This window comes from Lates calcarifer, linkage group LG17, assembly GCF_001640805.2.
Source record: "Lates calcarifer isolate ASB-BC8 linkage group LG17, TLL_Latcal_v3, whole genome shotgun sequence".
Taxonomy (NCBI): Eukaryota; Metazoa; Chordata; class Actinopteri; family Centropomidae; genus Lates; species Lates calcarifer.
The window spans coordinates 19,518,001-19,530,984 of record NC_066849.1 but is presented as its reverse complement, the minus strand read 5'-3'; the positions used below and the strand labels follow the sequence as shown (position 1 = coordinate 19,530,984).

General features: G+C 40.9%; 1 protein-coding gene and 1 long non-coding RNA gene across 4 annotated transcripts in view; one reads left to right on the top strand and one right to left on the bottom strand.

The window, feature by feature from the left end:
* Nucleotides 1-10,127, top strand: part of LOC108896513 (uncharacterized) — a 23,792-nt gene extending 13,665 nt beyond the window's left edge. For 2 of the 3 annotated variants that reach the window (XR_001963128.2, XR_007814964.1), the window contains exons 3-5: nucleotides 8,671-8,786; nucleotides 9,657-9,718; nucleotides 9,988-10,127. This is a non-coding gene — a long non-coding RNA (uncharacterized LOC108896513). The remainder of the gene's footprint in view (nucleotides 1-8,670; nucleotides 8,787-9,656; nucleotides 9,719-9,987) is intronic. The other variant, XR_007814965.1, reaches the window with a different exon arrangement.
* ushbp1 (Usher syndrome 1C binding protein 1) lies at nucleotides 2,935-12,984 on the bottom strand. The gene is given in 15 exon segments (XM_018695669.2): nucleotides 2,935-5,255; nucleotides 5,366-5,488; nucleotides 6,210-6,314; nucleotides 6,899-7,047; nucleotides 8,230-8,464; nucleotides 8,632-8,767; nucleotides 8,911-8,999; nucleotides 9,197-9,337; nucleotides 9,994-10,241; nucleotides 10,479-10,667; nucleotides 10,855-11,018; nucleotides 11,283-11,444; nucleotides 11,646-11,703; nucleotides 11,705-11,875; nucleotides 12,765-12,984. Coding segments are annotated over 15 exon segments (2,142 nt in total). The 5' UTR covers nucleotides 12,771-12,984; the 3' UTR covers nucleotides 2,935-5,089.

Genomic DNA, 12,984 nt, shown 5'->3' with positions numbered 1-12,984 from the left:
TGTTAGCATTAACAGCTGTTCACTTACCAGTATGTTGCAAGTTCATCACAAACTTTATTCCTTAACTCGCCTGCCCTTTACTCTGTCTGCAGTGGTGGAAAACAATGCCAGTGTTTTGCATCTATTTACATCTTCATTTCTACTGAAGTTAGCATGCCAACCAGCTAGCATCACCACCACCCACTCCCAGCAAGAAACCACATTTGGCAGCAGAGAAAACTTACAAATAATAATACTTTCCAATGCAAATTTGGTAATTTTCTAAATAGAAATCTATCTGAAGCAAGTCTCAACAAATGGGAACCAGTGGATGCATGTAAGATGGAAAAACATACATTCCTCTGAAAAGCTGGAGTGCCCTGAAGGTGAAGGAGTTTTATATATTGCAACATCCCTGCTTTGAATTTGGCTGGTGACCACTGTTGTATATCATTCTCTTACTGTTCTCCTACTGTCAGAGTGTCTAATGAAATCATAAGATGTCAGAAGAAATCTAAAAGACTAACAATATTGTGAAGTATGGCTTATTTAAAGGCATGTAAAGAGAGACATTGTTCTTTGGAGAAAGCCACATGTAAAGGATCCTGCAAAAGACTATAGGCTGTTTTATTTTAATGTGATTGTGCAGATGATCAACGATTATTTCCACAGTTTGATTCTGAAAAGTTCAAAAAGGTTTTCCACACACATGGGCCATGTGAGGTTTTCAGTGAGGCGGATCTGAGGACACCTGCCTCTGACTGGAGCTTGTGCACCTGTTGATGACTCATTGTTGGTGAAAATTTACCCAACCATGAAACTGCTGCATACTGAAAAAGGCATAGCTGAAACACATTATCCCCTGTGCTTTTAGCACAGGGACATTTGTTATGTTTCCCCACATTTTCCAGATTTTTAAACTTTTCTTGCCCATTTGTCTAAAATCCCTGAAATTCATAGAAAAGAAACACCTAAAGTGAAAGTAATATTACATACATGTGCATGTACAGTATATATGCACACATATAATGGACACACTTATGTGTAAAACAGATACTAATTAAAAGACTGTAAAATAAATAAATGGTGTACATTATGAAACTGTAATGTAATCAAACGTCCTGTAACAAACCCACTACATTAAAATGTCCTTAACTATCCTGTCAATAAATACAATATAGACCAGTAAGCTTCCCCTCTATATTCTTAATAAAATAACATAAGCCCTGCATCAGAATAGATTTAAATCTATTTGAGGAATTTCTTCCACTGTTTTTTAGGTAATCTCATTCATCAGTTTCTTTATATATGATGTCAATTTTTTAGTTTTACTGATTAACTTATTTCATGGATGCCAGTATTAATGACTAGGAAGGGACTTCCCATGTCATCGCGCCACATAGTCTACCTTAAAATGACAATGTTTCAGGAATTTTTTTTTTTTTTTTTTTTTAAAGATGCTAATTCTAGCATTGATCCAACAGGGTGAATTTCAGGCATCAAACAACTTTCTAAACCCACTGACAAGCGTGCACACAATCCTGTAAGCATGGAAATCACCTTAATTGGACTTGTGCATTTTCACCAGACAATAATGATATGCAGCAAGGTTTCACGCTCAATCTGGAGGCAGTGTGATGCTGAGGTGGCCTGTTGGTTCGGGCTGTTTGCTGTTATTATACGAGTGGGTGAGAGCACAAAGCGGATGTGATAGGCCGTTTGATTGAGGTCAAATCTCTTTTCGCACTTCTCCATGCCCAGAGCACCCCATCGTCCTGACCTCCCCATGGGCAGACTGTTGTCAGAAAGCTCAGGAGAGAGGTGTCAGGTCAGCGTGGCAGTGTCCCACAACACAGAGCAGGGAACAGAGAGCTATATAGAGAGGATGAGGAGATGAGAGGGGATATGGAGTGGTTGTGACAGGTGAGCTAATGGCTTTGAGAAAGAAAGGACGCAGGGATGAAGGCACAGGCTGTGATCTCTTTATACAGCTTACAGAGGGACAACGAATTAAAATGAGGAACGGATGCAGAGAGTAAATGAGTTGACCTAAAACCCCTGGGTCACTGACCCCCTCCCTGCTTGTGCTTGTGTGTGTGTGATTGCTTCCACCCCCACACTGATTGACAGCCTCTGTCGTTGTCTAATAATGCTTTGGGTATTTTTCCCAGGCACTGAAAAACTCCCCTATCCACAGGCTCGAGCTCTGGCTGTTTCATGTGGGGGTAGACGTGTCCAGAAATGTGGAACTTTAAAAGTTAACAGATGAGATTGTTACAGCCTTTATACCACCCCCGAAAATACCCACTTAAATACCAGAGTCGTTTCACTTCTTCACTTCATGTGCTTTGTTTAACTTTCTTATCTTATTCATTAGTGCACATTTACAAAACTGCCTTTCAGTGCATATTTCATCACAGATATATCAGCAGGAACCTAATCATGAGCAAGATTAGATTAGACCTTTTACACTTTCATGTGGGATCAAGGTTAAACCAAGGTGTAGCACTTTAGTGAGTTCAAGTGGTGGAATAAGTACATTTACTCAAATATTGTCTTGAAGTACAATTTTTAGGTACTCTATTTTTATTACTATATATATATATATATATATATATATATATGCTTCAGTTTCTTTATAAAATGTAGTTTTACAAACTAAACAAATGATAAGTTAATAAAATATGATGCATTGTCATAAATTAAATAACCAAACATTGTATAAATCAGCATTATAGCAGAATTTTTATTAGAATAGTGATCAACAACTTTAGCTTAACAGAATTTAGCTATTCTTAGCCAATTTAGCTAAGAATTTAGCCAGCTTGTTCTTTCTTTCTGTCTTTCTTGTTTCTTTCTGGTCAGGGAGTGATTTTTTTTTTTTTTTGTTCTGTTTCTTTTTTCTTTTTTTTTTTTGAGACAACAAAGAATAATATGGTAAAAACAATAGGCAGGTATCATAAAAATACATAATTTTAATATGGTTAAAATTAGTTCCACCACCTACAGCAAAACAGCAAAATGCTGCTTACACATCTGTTCATCAGTAGTAATAATCAAATAATCCATATTCATTCATTCTCACACACACACAGACAGTAGCCATTTTTCTGCTCTGAGAAAAACTCAGAGGCAGTTTTTCACTTTTTACTCGGATTCATTCAACATCTATACTTACAAGCTACTTTGCATGTTAGGATTTTACATAAATAATCATAATGAGCTTATAAAATACAGTACATTGTTACAGGTTAAACTACTTAACTGTATATGAAGCAGTTACAGTTTGCACCATGTCAACAAACTACAACTATAAAATGCTGACTATTTGACTAATACATTGGTATTGGTGCTTTTACTTAAATGAAAGATCAGAGTACTTCTCCCACCACTGTATAGATGCACAAACACTGAGACAGTCATGATTAAAATGCCTTTTTTCTTTCTGTGAGACATTTTGTTCCCTTTGATATGAGAGTCACCCTGAGGTTACAAGAATCATGTCATCTAAAAAACCTTTGATGAACTCAGAGGCTCAACATAGACCTTAGAGAGAGGGAACACAAAATGGAACGATAATTGTATCATCTGCTCTAATGGCAGCTATTACAACAATAGCGATGGTGACCTGGAGGTATGGGGGCAGTGCAGAGGACAGGCCCTCCGCGGTGACCTCTGCTCGGGAAAGGGCAAGCTCAGGCAAGAGTCAGGGCGTCAGGGACTCGCCACCTCGTCTGGCGCTCTGAACCCTCCATTCACAGGCTAACACAACAGCCAGGCATCGCTGTGACCCTGTGGGTGTGACACTCAACCTTTGCCTTAACCTCCTGACCGCCAGTCACAGCTGCAGCTGACCGGCTCGGGCAGGTCAGGGCACAGGGTCGGCTGGAGGGAGGGGAGAGGGGACAGAGATGATTGAGAGATGAGTGAGGGGAGAAGATGGAGGGAATACGGTAAAGGCAGAGAAACAGAGGTGTCAGTGGCATGTAAAGAGCAAAAGATAAGTAATGTGAGAAAGCAGGAGATAAGGGTTGGTTCACCCAAAAGAAAGAAACAAACAAATGAGCTAAAGTCTAGATACCTCTTGAGGTGTAGAGATTTTTGGATTTGTCCATATGTTAAGATATCTGCATCCTACCCAGTACAACCAAGGTGAATGTAATTTGCCATTTGTGGTGCTCACAGCATTTCTATATTTTCTGAAATCACCAAAGCCAGTATTACTGCAGTGATTCTCAATGTGGGGTCAAAAGGTCGCATATTAAATCTATGTGGTTTTGAGGTTATTAACAAGATTGGAAATTTGAAAATAAACATATTCAACCGCGCTTTGTCAGACTTTTCTCAAATCACTTCACTTTCTTTATTGTGATAAAATGATGCTACATTACATGAATCTGAGAGTTGTACTGCATGTGACTCAAAGACATGCAACCTCTGACAAAGCCAAGGGCTCAAAAATACTCAGATAAGTTAATTTGTTTTAAATAATTTGGGTGAACTGACCCTTTAAAGAGAAACCTAAGTGGTGTGAAAGGCAGAGAGCGAGAGAGATGGAGAAAATATGAAAATGCAAAAAGAAAAATGGGCTAGTGGCACGTTTTGCGTGCACATCAGCCATTGTCCCACCTCCCATCCCCCCTTCTCGGAGTACCCCCCTTCACAACAGCTCGGCCAGCCAGGGGAGGCTTTTATTGCGTCTGCTTGTATGGGAAAAAGGACATGTGCGCTGTCGAGGTCAGTCCTGAGGTCCTCAGTGGGTTCAGTCCTTGAGTCAGCCTTACACATTCATGACTGCGTGACAGCTGTTTCTCTGAAATAAGGAATGTGTCTTGTGATGTGTGAGTCCTGTTAGACAAGTTAAGCTCTGGAATCCTGTTCAGTTTATTGGCAACTATTTCACAAGTGGTTGAACAGGGAGAATTCATAATGTTTTCCATGTTCTACTGCCCTTCATACTCTATTTTTTACTTCTGAAGAGCCAATGAATGTCTGAACTGACAGCTGCTGATGTCATTGCAAGGTTGACAGACATGCAGCAATGATGAAGCATACAGGCGGAGATGTATGGCTGATAGATGACCTACTCTCTGACTGAATAATCTCAGGCTCACAGGACAGTTTCTTCCCTCCTCCACTCCAAGGCCTCCCCTGCAGCTTTTGGTGCTCCGCTCTGGTCGTGGTGACTCTCGATCATGGCCGCTACTTTCTGCTCCAGCCTCCACACCTGCTCCCGGTACTTCCTGCGAATCTGCCGGTACGAGCTCAAGGCTTTACTGGAACGAAAAGACACACATGAGATCCATTTTACCACATCTGCATTTGCTTTTTAGCCTCTGGTTGGATGTTGGGGTGCTGATGAACGAAGACAATAACATAGTTTTACCTGTGAGCTTGTGTGAGTCGTGCAATCTGTTCTCCGTTGTCCCTCCTGTGTGAGGCACTGTCTGAGAGAGCTGTGTTCAATGAGTCCTGGACTAAAGCTAACCTCTTCTTCAGGGCTTGTTCCCTGACAACAAAAGTAAGATCAGATGCAACAGAGAGGAGAACCAGTCAAGATATTAATTTTGCTCGAGGCATTAAAGATATTTTCTCAGAGAAATCATATAAAATCTATGTAAAGAATCATAAGTGTTTTAATGGTGTGTCCTTGACCCTATATACACACATTACTTTATTTAGAAGTATTCACAACTCAAGATCAGATGAGAAAAAGGACGCCCTTTGAAGCACCTGATGGAGAGAAAGGACTAGAAGCTCTTTATGTTCAAAGTCTTCATTTCTGCTGAGATGGTTCCTAAGCAACAGATCAAAGCCAACAGTGTCCACTGAAACCAGGCGACAGATGCCTAAAGGATTCATTTAACAATGACTACATTCATTGGGTACCTTTTTCAAATCTTAATTAGATTTTACCAGGGGACACTGTATTCATCTGGAGTGGTTACAAGTAATCCATCACCTTGTTTTCAGTTATTCTCTACTGTTGAGCGCTAATGTGTTATTATACTTTCCCACTGATAGATAATTTAATTGAAAGTATTTTATAGCGTAAGAACATTATTGTTTACATTCATTTTCCATGATCTTTCTGAAAGTGTCTTGCAACCTTTGTGTCGACACTTTTCCCACACATCGGCTTCATTTAGTATCCATGCTGTCTGGTATAAGTAATGAAGTGGTGACTTTTCCAATGTGAACGCACAATTTGGGACATACAGAAAACTCACCTTTGCAGGACGGCCTGCAGCTCTTTCAGAATGGGCCTGGTTCGAGGTCCAGCGATGTCACTGTCACTGCCCAGTTTGGCTGCTGTCTCACAGAACCTCTGAAACATAACATTTGACTAAGAGCCCTCTCCATTCAGTTTTATCTATTAGAGAACATGGCATACACAGACATCTAAAGCAGTGGTTCCCAAGGACAAATTAGAAATCAGGAAGGGAGCAGGACCATTCACATCAAGATAAAACAATATTAAAGAAATATTAATGATAAAAAGAAGACAATTTTAGGGGGACATTTTTATGCAAAAGGATGTGTAGCTTTCAGACCTAACATGGGGTCTGAAGTGACAGAGAGCTCGACAGAAATCTGTGTTAACCTACAGCAGTTGTTCTCCGTCATTTGGCAATGACTGAGGTGCGTAGTGCAGTGGAAATCTGTGCTGCAGCGACAGGACAGCCCAGCAGAAGACCTTGTGGAACCAAAATATCCTTCTTGGCCTGGAGGGATTCTGCTTTGGTAGATGTGTGATTTCCCGTGTGGGACACCCAGATTTGAATCGGGTTTGTCACAGTAGACCAAAGTCCTGCTCCCTCTTGCTCATTTCACCTTGACTTTGAATTATTTGAAAATTAAAAAAATAAAAGCTTATGTTGCTGTGCTGCTGCAAGAGCCTGTCCTACCTGTTGTTCAGGTCTTCCGATCCTCCAGCTCTTCTCTGACGCTTTCTGGGATGAAAACTCCCGCAGCTTCCTGGGCCTTTTGGGCCATTAAGCTCCACTCCAGACACCTCAGCTCTTTCTCTTTGAGGCGGATCAGAGCTCGCAGATCTGACATCTCCTCCTGAACCAAAACAGTTAAACCATAGACCGTAGTCTATTAAGATTTAAACGCAGGACTAACATAAGTAAAGCTTTTCAGGAAGAATGTGGTAGAAGCACAAGATGTAGAAATTTGATCACAACTATCAGATTTATCTCTACTTTTGAGGCTGTTGTGGAAGGTCAAAGCCCCTACTGCATGTATTTTTATATGATTTTGATTTAATACTACTGTGAGGACTCACCAAAGCCAAAAAATGTTTTAAATCCTGTACTGGTCTCCCTAAGTATTTAATATATATGAATTCATTGATTCATGTATTCACTTCTTCCCATATAATATAAACTCACTAGTTTGCATAGTGAGGAGTAAATCAAGGTTTTGGCATTATTCACAGGTGTAATGTCATGCAATGATAATGTTTGCATCTATAAAATGTGACACATTACATTGTTTGTTTGTTAACAGAAGATGATGCATGTCATCATTGCATTGTGGGAACTCAGGGCATTATATAGTGCATACATTTATTCACTCAGTATTCGGACACTTAAATAAAATGACTTCCAGTAATTATAGGCTGCTATATTAAACACAGTGTGATTTTGGCCAATTTAACAGTGTTGTGATTGGCATTTTCCCATTTTGATTCTTGCCTCTAAGTATAAAAAAGAAAGAAAATAATTGAAATCTTAAACTTAGATTGAAATGTTAGATTCTTATTTAAAAAAAACCAAAAACACAAGAACTCCCAGTTGTAACAATCATGCACGGCAGAGTACAACTGAACCTTATAAATATGGTATCTCCAATGGGGGGTTGCTGTTAAAGGGTTAAATAATTTAGGAAATATATGTTTGTCAATGTCCGGCCTTTGCTGATAAACTGATAATAAAGGATCACTCAGGTTCATGCTTTACTAGAACTCACTGACCTCAGGGATCTGTCAGCAGTGACTCTACATTAACATTTTACTATATGTACACTCCAAACAATGTGTTTTGGGCTTGTAGGCTAAGGTCAGTGTTATGTAGTAAAGATAATGCAAAACACAACAATGACATCAGGACAAATGTCACCTTTTCTGTTATCATGTCTTTGCAGCAAGGTTTTAGCTGCTTTTTTTTTTTTTTTTTTTTTCATTTTCTGGACTTGGCATGACTTGTCATTTTTACATACGGGCCGTGAACACACAGCTCCTACCCTGACAGAGATGAGTTCATAGAAGAGGGAAGCCTTCTCTTTCTTGGCATCAGGAGGTCTGACGTTATCTTTAGTCACATGTCCCCCTCTTGACCCAGCTGGGTGACCGGTATCAGGGCTCAGGTTGGTCTCTGCTGCTGGACTTGGTTTAGGGAGGCAAATGGCCGCCCGGTCCCTCTTCAGACGCTCAATTTGCTGACGGAGAACGGCCTCTCGATTCACTGGCTCAGGTGTCCTGTTGGGTTACGGACAGTGAAAGACTCGACATAAAAGTCAGTCCAGGAAATGTCCACTCTTTCTGTCTGCAATCTAAGTCTGACCTATAGTCATCACTGACGTATTTTCCTTTCAAGCCTTTCCTATTATGTTGCTTGATTGTGTAAGGGTGCTTTAAAACATCACCTCTGCCCTGTGTAACTCTGTTTTTCCGTCACCTCTGAGACCCCTGCTGTTGAGAAGGAGGTGGACAGCTCTTCACCTCCCATGTTCCTGAGCTGAGATGATGGACTGTCAGGCTGCTGCCTGTCACCAGCTGCCTCTGATGAGAGGAAAAAACAGTGAGTACAATTGTGTGTTTGCGCGTGTGTGTGTGTGTGAATGAATGACATGCATACCCTCTGTATATACAAGTATCTGAGTGCACTGAGCTGTCAGTGGTATTAAAAAGTGGTATTCAAACACCTGCTGAGTCTGTCTGCAGAGGAATGCTTTGCTGCTTCTTGGCCTCATAAATTGACAGCAGCTCGCTGTAGGCCTCTTCACATTCCTCACTGTCAATCACAACCACACAGAGAAAATATGTCCTCACAAGATGAGCAGAACCCAGAGTAATACTGTTAGATTGCTGACCTGTGCACTTTCATTATCTTGATGCATGTCAGACAACATTGTAACACTGACAAGAAATATACAAATATGTGCAGACAGGCTTTTGCACTGGTGTGACAGGTGTGTTTTATGTGTGTACCAGTATTTGAGAGCCATCTGCAGGGCAGAGCAGTCGGACTCAAGTCTGTTTAGCGTGATACTGATCTGCTCCGACTCTCCCTTCCTCCTCTCCAGAGCTGCAGTCAGACGCTCATTTCTGGCCTTCAGCCTCTCGATGTACCTGGGATAAAAGGAGGGAGGATGTGTGGGGTTAAGAGCACTTGCTTTGTTTCACAAATAGATTTAATTATACAAATAATAAAGCTGCTGTGGAGGAGGAAACACTTTATTGGCTGAGTTAAGCCTCAAGTAGTCAGGTTTCTGGCTATGTAAATATTCTGTGTAATTATTCCAGTCAATTAACTGTCAAATTTGAATAGGTCAAAATATAAATTGCATTATAATAAATTACTTTTGGTATTTCTCCATGATATAAATATTTGATGGTCACTTGGACCAACTAGTAAAACTTTTACTATTTTGTATGTTTTTTGTATCAGGCCTTACTCTGCCCTAAGATCTGCAGGCGGTTACCCGTTCACATGGTTTACACAGTATTTGTGTGAGTGCCTCGTCAATAACTCAGGATACTTAATTGGTTATATGAATACAGTTTTTAAAAACCCCGTGCTAAGACAATTTATCTTTGCACACCTCTATACAGACAGAAACAAAAATCAGTTCCCATCCACTGTCATTACTTTTTGACTTATTTACAAGTGAAAGACCTGACACTGGTCATTAGACCAAAACATAGTCATTCATTCAATTTATTGTAAGTCTCCACAGTGTGCTGGAGCTGACTTTTGTTCATCCTGGTCTGCTCCTCAGACTCACCTGTTCAGTCGTTCTGTCTCGGACTCCGGGCTGACAGGGCTGGGACAAGGACTGCCTGAGTGAACGGAGCCCAATGGGGAGCCATCCCCACCAGTGGACAGAGGTGTTAGACCTCTGGCTGTCCTCCTGCGGAGTAAAGGAGAACCAGGAAAGGGAGGAGAGGCCAGGTCTGGACTCAGAGTCCCGGCAGTGGGTCGGTAGGAAGGAGAGCGACTGCCTGACCTCCAGGCCTTATGGAGACCCACCAGCTGAAAGACAAGAGTGGAGGTATTACACTTATTCTTGTCTGAACACACAGAATCAACCAAACATCAAACATCACTATGACTCACTTTCCTAGCCATCAATGAACACAGGTTGGTTATACTTAATTATATTATAAGTTCTACTCTTTGACTCCATAAACTGAGAGGAATTTGTAGTCTTAAACTGATTCATCTTTTTGCCTTCCCCCGTCGTAAACAAAACTGATGGCAAACTCCCACCTTGCTCTTTTCCTCTTCCATCTGGCAGATTGAGTTCTGTGCTCTCTCCAGCTCCTCCTGGTGACTGTGCAAGGTGTTTCTGAGAGCAGAGTCGTGTTTCTCCAGATCCAGGATGTCCCCCTGATACTGGTCCTTTGGCAAAGCAGATGGGCACGATATCCCAAAATCTCTTTCCATCTCCTCCAATATCTGCAATCAGTTAGACCGATCCATTAAATCTGAGACAGACACAGCTTTGCCTGGTGTTTTTTTTTTTTAATCAGACAATAACAAGATCAAGTTGGTCCAACATTAGTTTTTTGTTGAATTTAGAGAGGAAATAACAAAAATTCAAACACATTATTGAATCATGATGAATTTACTCATGCTTTAACACCTGAGTGGCTTTAACCCAGCTCTCCTGCGCTGCTCTCAGATGCTCTTTGTGCTTGTCCTGGTCAGAAGCTGTGATGGGGGCAGCCCAGGTTCTTCTACAGCTGATGGAGTCCTCCACAGATGATAAAACCTCCTGCAGTTTTGTCCAGACTACACCACTGCCCACTAGAGGATGAAAAGCAGAGGTGCGGTCAACTGCGGTGATTGAGACAAAGTGAGAGGCAGTTTAATATTTTTTACATGCTGGAATATCTTTGCTGTATTATACAGACTTGAATGAATATTTTAAATAATGCACCAGTTGTTCAATGGACACAAAACATTGTTTGTTGTCTTGCTTGGTGGGAGGAAAGATCACCCTACATACAGTGCAGGTGCACAGGATCAAAAGATGAGGTCTACTGAACAGAGACAAAGTTATACAGTGACCTCGGTCAGCCAGTGGTGCTTTAGATGTGATGGCAGAGGCGATGTGTCTCTCTGGGCTGCTTCGGACCAGCCTGTGAGACAGAAGGTCAGGAACCAAAGGTCTGGATGGTCCTTGTGGTCTCAGGTCACCTGGGTCACTGCAGAAGGAAAGTAGAAAACATTCTTGTCAGTAAATACCTGTGTGTTTATGTTAAGACAAGCTATCAGCTGAACCACATGTTGTTTAGTGAAGGGAAAGTACTCAATCATCATTCTTATTCAGCCAAGCCAAGAAGCCAAGCACATTATTTCAGACCAGTTTTACTGATATTATTAGAGTCCAAGATGCATCGGTGCTGGAAATTCTCACATCCCATCAGACACTTCATTTATGTTACCTTGGTGCCTTTAATGACCCCATCTTCTTGTTCAGTTCAGCGATTGATGCTGAGCAGCGTGCCCACTTCAGCCTCACATTGAGCCAGTTCTGCCGGTGAAGGCTCAAGGTTTGCTGTGGGGTCAGAGCCCTCAGGGTCAAAGGTCATATGGTCAATCACCTCCCTGTCACATGCTGACCCAGCATCCAGGCTGTCGCATCTGACCAGGCAGGAGTCCTGCCGAAACATGAGGACGTGAATAATCATCCAGTAAAGAGCTGCTCATCATTAAATTTAAACAAAATAATCCTTCAGTACGTAGCCACATTAAGAGTCTGTTATGCTCTTGAACCAGACATTGCTGCTTTACTGTTTAGCGGCTATTGTTTTGAGCAGCGGAAAAGGAGGAAGCTAAAACATCCTGAGATCCGACTTCCTGTCCAGCAAATATTTGTGAACCAAACCATCTTTTGTTTTACACAAAGAAGGTTGCCAAAAGCCTAAAATACAAAACATGAAATAAGAACAAAATGTCTCAATTATACCCCGCCATAAACTACATATGATAACTAAATATTCCAAAATGATACAGTTTGCTTCATCTTTTAATCACATGAATGTTAATGTATAGTAAGTTGTGTAGACAGTAGATAGCAACATACTTCAAATTCCTTACACCTAACACCCAGCTATTCCCATTATTATCGTAACATGCACTGGGGCAAAAATAAAGCACCTTGGATAGTCTGACAGATAAACACTTACTTTACAATTTCTGGTGATTTAACATCTCAAATTCATGTGCAAACCAGTTGTTGAAACCTCACAGTCAGAAATATCACTGCATCAAAAATCCTGCTACTAATTCACACTTGTCAGAAAAGTTATGACTTTAATATCAAATGCCATAATTCTGCTATGAATATATATAGTCATTCTGTTATAGATTATGGTAGGACAACAGGCAGCATTTGACTAAGACATTTCACAATGTGACAGACTTGAACTTCATCGATTTTGTTACTTTGTCAACTTTACAGGGATTACTGTGCTCCAGGTCATGCGACACCTCTTAAGTGACATATTTTCAAGGTAATAAACAAGGAGACACTTCATCATAACTTACCTCCATGCTTCTTGATCTTGATGCCTACAACTGTGATTTTGTTCCTGTTTTGTTGTTTACTGCCTACAGTTCAACATTTGACAAAATGATGCAGTGCTTTCTTCTTCTGCGCCAGTTTGTTTGTCTGCTGTAATTATATTTTCCAGTAGTCAGTCAGTAGTTGCGACAGTCTGCTTTCTGCATGTGTGCCTGTTTAGTGTGATGAATGAAGTAAGTGGAA